This window comes from Chenopodium album, chromosome 13 (genome assembly GCF_948465745.1).
Source record: "Chenopodium album chromosome 13, dcCheAlbu1.1, whole genome shotgun sequence".
Classification (NCBI taxonomy): Eukaryota; Viridiplantae; Streptophyta; class Magnoliopsida; order Caryophyllales; family Amaranthaceae; genus Chenopodium; species Chenopodium album.
The window spans coordinates 13,168,474-13,183,351 of NC_137846.1; the positions used below are offsets into that span (position 1 = coordinate 13,168,474).

General features: G+C 32.9%; 2 protein-coding genes across 5 annotated transcripts; both read left to right on the plus strand.

Annotated features, from left to right (window-relative positions):
* Window positions 1-318: 318 nt before the first annotated feature.
* Window positions 319-1,654, plus strand: LOC145575249 (uncharacterized protein At2g34160-like). The gene is made up of 5 exons (XM_081633140.1): window positions 319-429; window positions 541-589; window positions 970-1,032; window positions 1,145-1,209; window positions 1,517-1,654. The coding sequence occupies exons 1-5, from the start codon at window positions 319-321 to the stop codon at window positions 1,652-1,654; spliced, it is 426 nt and encodes a 141-aa protein (XP_081489266.1).
* A 2,032-nt stretch (window positions 1,655-3,686) lies between these two features.
* Window positions 3,687-13,496, plus strand: LOC145574608 (flowering locus K homology domain-like). Of its 4 annotated transcripts, none has more exons than XM_081632437.1 (7): window positions 3,687-3,814; window positions 4,169-4,766; window positions 9,288-9,543; window positions 10,392-10,540; window positions 10,624-10,902; window positions 12,639-12,836; window positions 13,075-13,496. In XM_081632437.1, exons 2-7 carry the CDS (start codon window positions 4,179-4,181, stop codon window positions 13,264-13,266), a joined length of 1,662 nt encoding a protein of 553 aa, XP_081488563.1. In that variant the 5' UTR covers window positions 3,687-3,814; window positions 4,169-4,178; the 3' UTR covers window positions 13,267-13,496. The 4 variants fall into 4 exon arrangements, with proteins under 4 accessions (XP_081488563.1, XP_081488564.1, XP_081488565.1 ...); XM_081632438.1 differs by having other exon boundaries at window positions 12,642-12,836; XM_081632439.1 differs by having other exon boundaries at window positions 12,651-12,836.
* The last annotated feature ends 1,382 nt before the right edge of the window (window positions 13,497-14,878 follow it).

The window sequence follows — 14,878 nt, forward strand, 5'->3', positions numbered from 1 at the left end:
TTACAAGAAATGTAAGATAAATATTTTCTTCATACACTATTTAATAAGTGCTTCTAAATATGATTAATTAATAACCCCAAAATAACTTATATTTAACCAAACACGTGGTAGATGAATACTAAGTAAAAAAAATGCATATGTTCCCACCTTTATTAATAACCAATCATTATACATTCTATAATAGAATTTAATTATTAACCCTTTTCATAATTTTTTTACCAAAATCAAGTTGAAATTCTTAAAAGAAATTTCTCTCTCATTTCTATCAGTAAAAGGCTAACAAGAGGATAAAACAAGAAGGATACAAAGAGAGAAAATATGGCATCCACAGAAGTGATTGTTGTAACTCCCCTTTCACCCACAAAGAAGAACAGAATTCAAGTATCAAATACCAAAAAACCTTTGTTTTTTTATGTTAATCTTGCAAAGGTTAAATATTTTGTTCTAGTTACAACATTTTTATATTAATTATGTCATATTTAGTATTTACCTTGTAATGTTAATTAGTGTTTATGTGTTTGTTGTGCCTTATTGGTGTAGAGATACATACAACAACATAATGAGGTCGAGCTTTCTGCATTGGGCATGGGTACGTTCTTGTGAACATATAAATTCTTTATAATTCCTTTTATTGTCCTCCAATTGGAAAATAATTAAAAAGGAAAATGATTCAAACTTTCTTACTATATTAGCACTTATAATTACACTTATGTATTTATTTACTAGGTTTCTAATCATGATTCTCAATCATATATGTTGTCTAATTATATCACTAACAACTTGATAATTTTATAGTAAATGTATATTCAATTAAGACCACTTTATTATACTACCTCTGTTAACTTTTAGTTGCAAGTTTGGGATATTATTTATGAGATATAAAATATTCCTAAGTTGCAACTAAAAGTTAATGGAAGTAGTATTTCAATTATCAATAAAATATTCACATTTTGATCTTGTGTATTACAGCAATTACAACTGTTGTCACCATTGCTGAAATTCTAAAGAATAATGGTTTTGCTTGTCAAAAGAGTAATAAGCTTGCTCTACCTCTTCACTTCTATCATTTTAACTTATATTGTTTTTCATTGATTTTTAGTGTATCTTTCATGTACCTATTGTTTTTTTTTTCTTTGGAGAATAGAGGTATGTACATCCACTATTGGCATGAAAGATGAAAGTAAAGGTCGGATGGTTCAAAAAGCCAAGGTAATTTTTCTTTTGCCTTTTAAAAATATGATAATCAAATGCAACATGTCTTTCATTCACCAACACAAATCAATTATTATTAGATTAAGAAATTATTATTAGCTTTTTCCAAATAATGGAAAAATTATAAGTACAAAAAATGTCAAAGATTATTTTTTATAAACGATTGATGATATTGCATTACTTGTAAATGTCTAAATGGTTGTCTAGTACAAAAGATGTCAATGATTATTTTTATAAACGATCGATAATATGGTTGTCTTATATTATAATTTTACCAATGACTTATCTTTGTATATATTTCCAGATCGAAATAGTGTTAGAGAAAACTGAAAAATTCGATTCTTTGATGTCTCCAAGAAGTAAAAACAAAGATGACGATACTAAAAATGTAGACAATAATGACAACAACAATATTAACACGGCTCGTGACAATAGTCTATGAGCATGCATTTCAAGTGCTATTTCAACCATTGCTCCAGTTTCTAGCAATTTTTAGCGTACCATTATTCTTACTAAAGGTATAGAAAGAAAACATACCATATTTTAGGGTAATATATGCACATTAGTGACATTACTTTGGGAAATGTCACTAATGATTGTTGGTTGCTTCTTTAGTGAAGCTTATATGTATTCATTTATAATAATTTATTTTGCCTTTCACTTCTATTTTTGGAATTGTACAAGTCACTATTGATGACTAATGACGGATCAATGATTGAAATAAAAGCCTTTATTTTTGTCTATTCTAATTAAATTTTCTCATTCTTAGTTTACTAATCATTTTCTATATTGTGTAATGATTCACAATTAACACATGTTTAAAAGTTTATTGCACATTGTGTTTGTAATCAATGTTCTAATTGCACAATTAAAAATTACAATCCAAATTCCGATTACAAGCTGAAAAATCATCAAACTTTACACAGTTTTGAAAACTATTAAGTTTTAACAAGCAAAAATTTGTACACCACTGAACATAAAAAAGATAACTGACCAGCCATCATTTCATTAGTCACCCTCTGAAATGGATTAGGGCTTATCAACTATAATATTTGGTTGTTGGATTGTTAAATACTTAAAACTTGTTAATTATTCACAATACATGCAATAAGTATACGAGTTAGAAACATATACAACGTAATTTGATTTGTAATCGGATTAAAAGATTTAAAGAAAAAGCTTTATTTAGATAAAATAAAATAGATTATAATCAATAATGATGTAAAAGAAACCAAAAAGACTAAGATGGTCTAACCATCCTCCCATTCTTCCAACTCGAGTAAATATTCAGCATAATTGGAGGAGCTTGTGATGGACAAATTAGTGCTTTTAAGTTAATGAAGCTCGATATGAGTCAGGAATTCGACCTTTGTTGCTAAATGCGGACTCTCCATCAAACTAAAATATCAAAATTAGGGTATTTATATTGCCACAACCTCATCACTCAATTATTTCTCAAAGCTCAATATTCAATATGGGCAATCAAGTAAGGCTATGTTCATCTTATTTTCACTTATTTTAATAAAAATAAGTTCAGATAAGGACTAACAAGTTCAGATAAGATAAGTTTGAAAAAATAAGTTCAGATAAGTTGTGATAAGGGCTTATCAGGGCCACCCAAGTTCAATTTAAAACTAAAATAAGTTCTAATATTCTAATAAGTTTTGATAAGGGTTAATCAGGGAAGTTCAATTTATAACTAAAATAAGTTTTAATAAGGGCTAATAAGTTCAGATAATTAAAAAACAGGTGAATATAATGCACCGTAACAAATAATTATAAAAGTTAAAACAAACTCTTATAAATAGTGTGCGCACATTTATTAATATTAATTGCATCATTTATTGAATTCTTAAAAATAGTGTGCGCACATTTATTTTTCTTCATTAATGCTACTCTGTATCAATAATTGAATTTGTGAGTTGTGACATAAGACCAAATTAAGATTTCCGAACATGACTAGCTATAATGCGCACATTGGCCACTTGAAATAAGGTGATCTGGTCTTGATATTATAAGATTTAGTTTAATTTGGTCAGAATGTTTATGATCTCGTTTATATTTATCTGATGTGGTGTAGACCAGGCTAGTCTAGTTTGATATCATTGTTTAACAAGTCTATATGATCTGATATGAATTTTTCTGGTTTAACCTGAATATTTCTAATCTAGTCTGATTAGTATTATTCTGAATATAAAATCTAAAATAAAAATTTGTAATAGGACCTTGTTCACTTCATCTTACTTTTACAGAATTGAAATTAATTTTCTTAAATATAAGTATTTTTATTGAAATGAAACTATCAATATTAAACTGAAATTAATTTTACTGATTGTCTATTATAATTTTCTTTACAATAATTTGATTTTTAATGAAATAAAATTATATTTTTATTAAAATGAAATTATTTTTATTGTGAAATGAAGAGTTTCCCGAGTTTAGTCGGGCTTTAACCTAGGCTGCATATATATAATGAACAGCCCTCGCCCGTGACAAGCCGCTAGACAGCACTCACAAACAACGTTATCTCTTCTTCGTCTTGAATCTTCCTTGCTCTCTTTTCTTCTTTCAAATCTCTCTCCTCCATTAAAGCAGTTTTAAGGTTAGATTTTGTTTTTAATCTTCAAAAATCAATTTTACAACCTAGGGTTTATCGTTACTTTTATTCAATTAGGGTTAGGGTTCTTCTACGGTGGATTGAAAGATTATAACGATGCTAGTATAGTCAATCTAGGGTTCTTCTAATGTGAACTATTGAACTATTGGTTGCAATTAATGAATGATTTTAACTAGAAATTTTACTATCTAGTGTTAATCGTTGATTTTATTCAATTTAGGGTTTTGCTAGAATTTCGTTGCTAGTCAATTTAGGGTTTTATTTGTTTTTTATTTTATTGAATTGATGTGGTTTTCTGTCAATTGTTATATTGATTTCTTGTTTGTAATGTTGTTCTAGATTTGTAAGAATGGCAGAAGCAGAGCTAAACTTTGTTGAAAACAACGAAGAGCAGAATTTTGCGGTGCAAGAATCTGAATTGCATCATGTTGGTGTTGATGAGTTTGAACATCAAATTATTTCTGGGAATGTGACTGAAGAGTATAATTTTGGTGGAAATGAGGCTGAGAATCAAAGCTTGGCTATGAACGAGCAAAGTTTCGCTGCGAACGAGCCCGGAAACAATTTTGTTGAGCAAGAATATGCTGAAAATGAGAATGAGCATACATTAGAGGGAGAGCAGCCTATTCATGAGTTGGGTGAGGATCAGTTGAAAGAAGAATTCCCTGATAATGAAGTTAATGAGATGGGTGATGCTCCGGTTGATTCGAGTTTTGAGAAAAAGGACGAACATGAAGAAAATAATGTGGCGGCAGGTGCAGGAGTAGAGAAGAAATGGCCTGGGTGGCCTGGAGAGAGTGTTTTCAGGATGTTGGTGCCCGCCCAAAAGGTTGGCAATATCATTGGACGCAAAGGAGAATATATTAAGAAAATCGTTGAGGAGACCAGGGCGCGTATCAAGATTTTGGACGGTCCTCCAGGGTCGCAGGAGAGAGCTGTAAGTTTTTACGTCTTTCTCTAATTTTTGAACCAACTATTTACTTGCTCTTTGGTCAGTCATTTGCGTCGTTGGCCTTGATGCAAGGTTGATTACATACTTTATTGTCTGTATCCCGTTTCATATATTAATATGAGAACTGTATTGACTTATGCCATTTTATGTGAATGATCTCTAAATTGGATAAAGCATATAAGATGGAATGTGGCATTGACATTGTTCAAGATTATAGTGTGTGTAGGTGTTGGCCACAATATCGAAATTTCTTGTTAATGCACTCACTACTCCACTAGGTATTTTATTCAAATGATTGTAGTAGGCGCTAACAAAATCCGTAAACCATATGATAAAATACTCTCACTTCATTATGACCTACTTATTCTTAGCGTTTGTTGGTTGATTGCATAAGAAACAATAACAATCATATATAGCTGACTAAAATTATTTTACATCAATTTACTAACAAAAATGCTCTGTAATTACAGCGCTTTGTTAAATTTAATTATGGAAAGATGTCTCAAGTAATTTGCCAAAGTACAACAGTTAAAGATTTTAAAGCTTATTATTGGAGAAAAAGGCTGATATAAGACATTTGTTGGCTTCCATATCTGGAAGCTTACCTCAGATATTGAGATTTTAGTACCTGAATAACCAGATTTATGATGCTGGAATCACCGGATCATGCTAAGAACTTCATAAAAAATTGAAGATGGAATCAAGAAGCCTATCTCAATGAAAAATGAGCAATGTAATGCAAATATGTAAGAATAAAGTGGAATCACCGAATCACAATAATCAACACATAAAATGTGAAAAAAGTTGATGTTTTGCAATAACAAAAATGAATATGTGCAGGTTCTGTTGGCAATTATATAAGGCTACGATACCAATGCCATCCCAAACATGAAGCATCAAAGGTCCAGATTGCAGAGATCAGCATGAGCATTACAAGTGCTGAAAAAAGTTTTTATTTGGCTAAAAAGAGTTGTACTTTGTAAGAAGCTCTGCACTGTTTTCTGGAAATCAGTACCCTGGATGGCTGATGTCATGTCAAGCATTATACATCTCTGTTGAAGAACTCCCTCTATCATGTTTATGATCAATGACCAAGTCAGAGGTGCTTTTTGAGCTTCTTTCACCCATTGTTAAACCAAGTTAATTAAACAAATAAGAAGTAAAAACTGAAAGAACCCCCACTAGAATCAAGATGCTCAAACTAGTTATGACAAATGTCTGGAAAGTATACTAATTTAAGTTTACAACTGCCAGTTGCCAGAGTGATTGGTGTTAAAAAAAATAATTAAAGGAATAATCATAAGGTATGATCTTAAAGCTAGGCTAGTAAATAATGTAGCTGGCTGATTATCAACAAGCAAACTTATAATTAAACAATTATCTCATTAAATTCTAAATATATAATACCAGAAGTGAATCATATTTCACCCTTTGTGTCTTTTCTTGATATATAATGATCCTGATGAGAATATATATCTTAATTAAATTTTAAATTATTACTTCCTTAATATTTGCAAAAAAAGAAGCTTGTATTTTAAGTTCACATGCTTCATTGTATAGGTGTTTATTCAGTAGGTATTTTATTCTTATCCATGCACATTGCATAGAAATGGTTTTGTGGTAGATGCTCCTATTTTTGGTGTTTGAGGAGGTGGTGGGGGATTAGGTGTGGATATGTTAATATATATGTTCCATTTGGAAGGGGGGTGTGTCGTGTTGGGGGGTGGCCCTTTTTGTTGGGTAGGTGGACAAGGGCTCAATGAATTCTTTCTTATATGATTACTAATCCCTCTTTTCCCATTTGCCTTGGCGTTTATCAAGGTATATAGTTTTTGATGGTAAGTTATTTGGTTATGATGTGATATTGGTTAGTATTGATAATGTAGATATCAAGGAGATAGTGGGGTATTCTATGTATAGAGCGAGGGAGAGTATGGGACTCTTGTCTTTTTAGTGGTGGTGAAGAGGAATGTATTAAAAAATATGTTATATCTAAAAAAATTACTTCTCTAAATGATTAATGATGAACACTGTAATGGTTTGGTATTAAACAATGTTGGTTATTGTTGAAGCTTCTAAAAGTTGACTTTTTGTTGAGGAGACTAATTCTAGGTTGAACAACATGAACTGTTTAAGACTTGGTATACGAACGGAGAATATTGGGTTCATCTCTAACTTACTAAAAGAAATAATGGACTAGGAGCAAGATACATGGGTTAAGGGTCTGTTCTCATTGGATTAATTTCATTTCATTTCAGTTCAGCTTAGCTCTAATAAGTTCAGTTCATGTCTAATGATATTGCTAATGATATAAAGCCAAATTTCATACTTTTAAGCTTATATTACAACAATGATAATAATAATAATAATAATAATAATAATAATGACTATTATACAGTTATACCATATTTCACTTAATGACTATTATACCATATTTCATTATTTGAGCAAGGAGTAAAAATAGGATCAAGTTAGTTTTTAAATAAGACCGGCCCAACTCTTTGTTTTATTTTATTTTATTTTATTATTATTTTTATTATTATTTTTTTTTTCATTTTGAGAATTTTTTAAAAAGTTTTTTGTGTTCCTTTGTCATTTTAATATTTTATTTTTTTAATTATATAGTATATGTTTTTAAAATGTTCTGGGGTTCCATGTTTTTAATATATTTTTCATAAATATTTTAATTATATATTATATTTTTCTTAAATATTTTAATATGTATATTTGTATATACACACATATATAATAATAAATAAGCAAAGATCATTAATCCGTAGTTAAAAATCACTAATTAATAAGTTCAGTTCAGTTAAGCTCTAATAAGTTCAGTTCAGTCAATGAGAAGAGGCCTGACTCATTTCACATGGGTTTTAAAGGAAGATTTAAATTAGGAGTAACTCATGGGAGGAAAGATTATTAAGTGATTAAGCTGATGTTTAGGTGTTTGAGATTACTTGCATGCTTCATGTGGTGCATTAAGTTTCAAGTGTGCTTGCCTTTATATGTATTGAACCTGCATGCAAACCTGTGTTTGTGTGTTATGTTCTTGTATTGGGATGTATGCTTCCCTGTACATTCACTTCAGGTGTTTGGTTTATTACATATTTCGTAGATTATATGCTTATGACTTGGGCATTTAAGTGCTTAAAACTTGTTGCTGGATTTAGTAGACAGCAAATGTTGCTTTCACTTTTTATCATATCCTTAAAAATGCTGAATTGGTTCTTGTTTATGTAAATCTGCTGCTTTGGAAAACTTGTAACAATGATGTGGGCTCTAATTGCGTGACTGTTTTGTAACATTGTTGGGGCACCAATGCACTAACGCTTGCTTGGCTTATATTTCACTGTGTGTAGCTGTATAAAATCAACACTGACATTTAAATAGCTTAAAATTGCTTTCTGGGCACTGCGTGGTAACTGTTAGCTGAATTTTATTGAAAGTTTTGGGAAAACTTGTTGAGCTGTCTGAATTATGTAGAGTGATGTAGAGGGAAACAAGTATATTACAAACTAGCTTTAAATTTGAGTAGCTTGTTGCAGTATTTCTCATCTCAGCTATGCTAAAATTTGAGAAGTTACCTAACTAAAAACTTGTAGACCAACTGACAAAGCTATTATTTTACTTTTTCAAGCTGAGATATTCTGCCATATAGTACTTTTGTGTTCAAATGCTAGCCATTCTATCATTGTGATGTGAGTGGTTTGCTTTGACTTTTGATAATACTTTTGATTGTATAACCATGCTTGATTAAATATGTATTTTACATCTTTATGAAACTGATAAGTAGGTGTTCTTTTCTATGTTTAGGTTTAGCAAGATGGATTTTATGACGTTATATGGAAGCTAAGATGTATAAGAATTATGAAAACTCCGTGTATTGTTAAAAGCTCACTTGCTTGAATTTTTTGGTTGGGTTGGTTTGCAAGAATCTTGATTTATTCTTCTTATCCTGTGGTCATTGAGAGTTTCGTGGGTTGTTTGTGAAAACGTCATATCACTATGTTCTATTGTTATTGTTTTATTTTGATCGTTTGAGTATTCTTATTAATGTCTTCTTGTTTCCCCCTTATCCTGTGATATCCTTTCTAAGTTTTCCTGGATTCCTGGGAGATAAGATATTTTTTTTTTGATAAAATCAGAATTTCTAAAATGAGTTATTTGTTGTTAGCTAGCCTAGGATAAGTGGATAACAGAAGTGGGTTGGTGATGTTATGCCATGGCCTGGTGAGGAATTCCTATTCTGGCATTTGTTACTAGATCTAAACATTGCCTTGTGAGGAACTCCTATTGTGGCATTTCTTACTAGATCTGAAATTTTTATAGGCTATGGAGTCGCCTGTAATTTCTACTTTATTCTAGCTCTCTTTTGTTGACCTTTCCCACTTGCCCTCAGTAAAATTTATTCTTGGAAAAACCACTGGATTTAAAATTTGGGTTCCTGAAATGTTGGTGAAAAGGGGTATTTATCCTTTCTTAATGCTTTTATGTTTCTGCTTATAGGTGATGGTTTCAGCTAAGGAGGATCCTGATGCTTCTCTTCCTCCAGCTATGGATGGACTTTTGAGGGTTCATAGACGTATTGTTGATGGACTGGATGCTGATGTTTCTCAGGCTCAGGCTCCTCCTGCAGGAAGCAAGGTTTCAACTAGGTTGCTAGTGCCTGCCACCCAGGCTGGTAGTTTGATTGGAAAGCAGGGAGCCACTGTTAAATCAATTCAGGAAACTGCAAACTGTATTGTTAGGGTTCTTGGACAAGGTACTATATGGCATCAATTCTTAGAAGCTATTCTGTTTAATTTTCTTGAAGGCCTTGTCAGTATAAGGGAGGAGATCCAGTGAAAATTACTTAAAATGAGAAGGATCAAATCCTCCATTATTTTTTTTAGTTAGAATGTGACGATGTATATATGCTTCCTTCACTCTGCTTTAATTGCAACTGACTAGTTACTGCACTATTACTTTGTTTGGCCAAAGGTTCTCTCTATCTCTCTCCGTAACTTATGGGCATACTTTATTTTATTTTTATCTCTCATACTGTTAACAGGTGTGTGTCCCCAGACCCCCCACATCGCCTTTAAGAAAATGGAGGAAGTATTTCTTTGAAACATAATGTATGCACATTGTAATTCAGCCAAAAACACTTTGCTCTTTGGTTGTAAAACATGGAGGTTTTTTTTTATTTTATTTATTTATTTAAAATCTGATTTACACTTCTTTATTTTCCCTACTGCAAGTCGTATATTATCCGACTTTGGCCTTTGGCACCTATTTTATCCTCATCTCATATTTTAACAGGTGTGTATCCCCCACATTGTCTTTTAAGATAATGGAGGAAGTATTTTTTTTTTTTGAAACAAAATGTTTGCACACAACAGTTCCGCCAAAATCATTTGCTCATGAGTGAAAAACTATGCTCATTTAGTAGGAAAAACATGTCTTATATCATCTGATTTACACAATTTCTTTTTCCTCGTGTTATTTTATTTTTTTATTAAAATTTCCTTCCGCAAGTCTTGTAGACTTGTGTTAGATTTTTGTCTTTGGGTTTTATTTAAACATTTTATTTTGGCAAACCATGCTAAATCTTACTGTGTATTGCTGCAGAGGACCTTCCTGTTTTTGCTCTTCAAGAAGATCGAGTGGTTGAAGTAGTTGGGGAAGCTGTTGATGTTCACAGGGCAATTGAACTGATTGCAACACACCTGAGGAAGTTTTTGGTTGATCGTAGTATAATTCCTGTTTTTGAAAAGCAGGTAACCACTCATAGATATTGTCATTTTTATCTGTTTATTTCAAATATGTATAACTCACTTGGAATGGGCCTTTCTTCATCCAGATGCAAGCTTCAAGTGCTCCCATGGAGCATATGCCACCTCAGCCTTGGGGTCCCCCTCATGGTCTTCCACCAAATGGAGGAGGTGGACACGGCGGTTATGGTTCTGGTATGCAATATATGCCACCACCACGTCAACTTGACAATTATTATCCACCAGCAGATATGGCACCCCCTCCGGATAGGCAGCCTCACCAAGGAATATCAGCATATGGAAGAGAGCCTCAAATGAGTGTTCATGGTGCATCTAATGCTCAGTCTACACCATCTATGATCACACAGGTCTGTCATTAAAGAAAGTGATTGTACTGCTTTGTTGTGTTAGATATGAATATGGACTGATGCTGTTGGGTATACTCTCATGTCAATGCTAACTATGTATAATGGTTACTTGTTGGAGAAGTGCTGGATTGTAGTTTGTGATGCTTAACTGCTTGTGTGTAGTTTGTCTAGGTTATAATATTCTTTGAGGGGTGTTTGATAGTTAATAAAAAGTTTAGTTTAGTGGCTGTTAAGTGTGGCCGTGAGATTGTCTCTATAAAAGGATTTAGTTAAGAACCCAAAATCTTGCCAGTGTCGCCAATTTATCAGCAGCTGCCACATCAATCCTTTCCATGCATGGTGCTGAGAGAATTTTGTGCTCTTTGAAAGCGGACTTACAATTTTGTTTCAAATATCTTCTTTTTCTTGATTATTTTAAAATTGCAACACAAATAACTTACAACAACTCTGGAGTTCCAGAATTTTAGAATAATTTATCAGCAGCTGCCACATCAATCCTTTCCATGCATGGTGCTGAGAGAATTTTGTGCTCTTTGAAAGTGTACTTACAATTTTGTTTCAAATATCTTCTTTTTCTTGATTATTTTAAAATTGCAACACAAATAACTTGCAACAACACTGGAGTTCCAGAATTTTAGAATAATTGACAACGTTCGACTTTTTGCCATAATCATCTACTACTAACTTTTACCATGTATTAATACTAAAATTACAAAACTCTAGTGATTGAAAATTTGAAATTATTGTCAAACTAGTAATAATATATTTTCATAATAGTAACTTTTTTTTTTTTTTTTTTGGTAATTTTTACTAACTTATGTGGGCATGTTTATCTAGCCAAACCCGTCAATTATTCTAAAATGGAACAGAGTATTAGGGTAACTTCAGAGCCCAAATATAACACTTATCCCCGCCTCCCTCAAATCTGTCAGCCCCACAACCCTCCCTTCTCCCTCGGGCACCATCTGCATGGAAAACCGCTTTCCCACTCTTATCCTCACCAACTTTGTAAATAACACTTACTAATATTGAAACTACCTGCTGTCATTCTTCTTACCCTATTATCCATCCTCACTGGAACTGATGAGGGAGAAATAGCTTGAGGATGAGAGAAAGCAGAGCAACCCTCTCTCTTGTTCCAACTAAAAATCTAGATATATTCCTTATTCTTTTCTTCTTCTACACTAGATCTACTTCAACAACTGTTGTAAAATGTGCAAAAGAAGGGAATATTTACCTGTAAGAGAAAGGGGAGAGGAATAATGTACTGGAAAAGGGATTGGCTAGGGGATAATAGAAGAAGGGTTGAGTGCCCTCAGAAAAGGGTCAGTGTAGAGGTGGTCTGAAAAGCCGATTTGGGGTGGGGTTTGGGTGGTTGGGCAGGTGTGAAGCTAGATCCTTGGTGAGATTTAATTAGGGACGGGTGGTTTATTATAAAGGGTGGAAAAACTCTCATTCTTTTGTTTCATGTGCCAAGTTGCCAACAAGTATTGGAATTTTTTATTATATAGAGGAAGTAGTTTGGTCCTTAAATCTGGATTGCTTAGATTGAGGCTATCAAATCGAACAAGGCACTACATTGAGTGGATGACTTGAGATTGATTTATGCTAATGCTGTTAGAGCTTACTAGAATATACCCAATTGCCCATTGGGCATGGTTTTAGTCGTCTCCTTTTATTAGTGCCCATCCTCAGCATGAGTTTCCACAACTTATAAACTCTCTTCTCACTTAAAGCAGATCACGCAGCACATGCAGGTCCCTTTATTATATGCAGATGCTGTGATCGGTACCAACGGCTCCACTATAAGCTACATTCGGCGTGCTAGTGGTGCTACTGTCACCATACAAGAAACAAGGGGTGTTCCTGGAGAAATGACAGTCGAGATAAATGGAACTGCATCACAAGTTCAAGCAGCTCAGCAGCTGATACAGGTAATGTTTGTAATGACTTGTTGATGTACAGTCTGTTTTTTAGTGTCCTCTGAGCTTATTATTTTTGTAGTTTGTTGCACTAAAAAAATTAGGTCTGTAAAATTATCCAAGCAACATATTTAAAGTTCTTTTTAGTTATTTTCTTGTAGTTTTTCTTGTGTCCTTGCTAAAAAAAGTCTACTCAGCATTTTTCCTAACTTGAGTGAATGCTGTTTAACGTCTATGCATGGTTTTGCAGAATTTCATGGCAGAGGCAGCGGCAGCCCAAGCACCATCCCAAGCAGGCGGTGCAGCAGACCAGGGTTATAGCCAAGGTTATAATTCGTATGCTGCTCCTGCTTCAGTGTATGGCTCTGCACCGTCTAGTGCTGGACATGCAAGCCAACCTGGAGCGTATGGATCAGTGTATGGTGGAAATTATGGCTATTAGATTGGCAAGTCACTTTGTTTATTTAGATTTAGTGTCACCGAATAACTAAATAGGAAAGGCTGTATTACTATTTTAGATTCCAATTATAACTATAAACTGTTTTTGACTGCTCAAGTTACCATGTGTTTGCGACATTAGCTATACTAACTTTTAATTCAGGTTTTTGTGTGAACGTATGGACTCCAATCGTAGTCACCCATTCTATGACAGTTTTTTTGGGTTAAAGAAAATTGCTCACTGTGTCTATATATATCAAGATATATCCTATTAAATATCAAGATTTTAATATCTCAAAAATTTTGCGTAATCCCCATCTAACTCATATCTAGTCTTAGGTTAAACACAATCGACAGGCACAGAAATTAGGATATAGCAATATCCCCCGTTTAAGCGGAGGCAAAAGTGGTACAGTCCTGGGTACTAAGAAATAGCTTAAGCTCTAGCTCATCTAACGCCAAGATGGACTTGTAATAGTTAAGAACTAATATGTATCAATTCTTTCCGAAAATTCCCGCAAGGTTCCTAAAAGTATATTACCAAATAATCTTTATAAATAGCTTACTGAAAATGATTTATATAATCTGTGAGGAACTAAGGATTGTCGAGATTGGTATTAAAATTGGAACTTTCTTGGAACTTCGGGGGTGTCTAGGGTAGATAATAAATGGATGGAATGGGAATTGATAAAAATGACATTTTTGCCATTAATGAGAAGAATGAAAAAAAAATGTTAGTAAAGTTATTTTTGTAAAATTGTTATTTATTCTTTATATATTTCCGTCCACTATCCAATCAAGGTATTGACATATTTTTATGTATACCCATCAATTAATTCCTAATCCCATTCTCACATTCCAAACGTCCTGTTCGGGTATATAGTACTTCCTCCGTCCCATAATATAGTTCTTGTTTTTATTTTTTAATAGTATGTAAAGACCATTATACCCTTTTTTTTTTTTTTTTTTACTTTGTACATTACTCTTGAATCTTGCCATCTCTTGTACTTTTTTCTACTCTCTCTAACTTTTGTCAATAATTGTACTTTTCACTTTTATTAATGTACTTCATCCGCTTTCTCCTCCTATTTCTTAAATACAATGAACACAAACATAAATTATATATTGGGACGGAGTTGGTAAAAGTTTGGTATCTTGTAATTTTGTCTTGTAGGGTTACTTTACACAGCAGCCAAAGTGTCGGAATTTCGCACCAAAACCCCCTTTTTTTTTGGGTGTCTTGTAAAGGTTATACAATAGGAGGTTTGAAGGCTACATCTATGCTTTTACAAACCATAAACATAGTCATAACTGCACCTAGGTTAAGGATATGCTTACACCAGAAACAACATTGTTTTGCATGTCAAAAGGCCTAGATGTACTAATCGTAGGAGATGTATAACAAAATGAGATCATGTACTTGGTCTCTGTTCCCTTGTTATAATGGTGGCCAAAACTATACATCTTCTCTCTTCATCTATTCCTATATACTACAAAGTACTGAGTAATTAATAAAGGAGATGTATATCAAGAATGATTAGGTGAGTTCAGAGCTTTGCTTAGGTAAGTTCAATCTTCAGGTTAATCAAGAGGTAAACCCTGTGCATCGCAGATTA

Coding starts and splice junctions, on each gene's coding strand:
- LOC145575249 (XM_081633140.1), top strand. CDS start 319: ATGGCATCCACAGAAGTGATTGTTGTAACTCCCCTTTCACCCACAAAG. Junction 590..969: donor GCTTTCTGCATTGGGCATGG/GTACGTTCTTGT, acceptor TGTGTATTACAG/CAATTACAACTGTTGTCACC. Junction 1,210..1,516: donor GGATGGTTCAAAAAGCCAAG/GTAATTTTTCTT, acceptor ATATATTTCCAG/ATCGAAATAGTGTTAGAGAA.
- LOC145574608 (XM_081632437.1), top strand. CDS start 4,179: ATGGCAGAAGCAGAGCTAAACTTTGTTGAAAACAACGAAGAGCAGAAT. Junction 4,767..9,287: donor CAGGGTCGCAGGAGAGAGCT/GTAAGTTTTTAC, acceptor TTCTGCTTATAG/GTGATGGTTTCAGCTAAGGA. Junction 12,837..13,074: donor CAGCTCAGCAGCTGATACAG/GTAATGTTTGTA, acceptor ATGGTTTTGCAG/AATTTCATGGCAGAGGCAGC.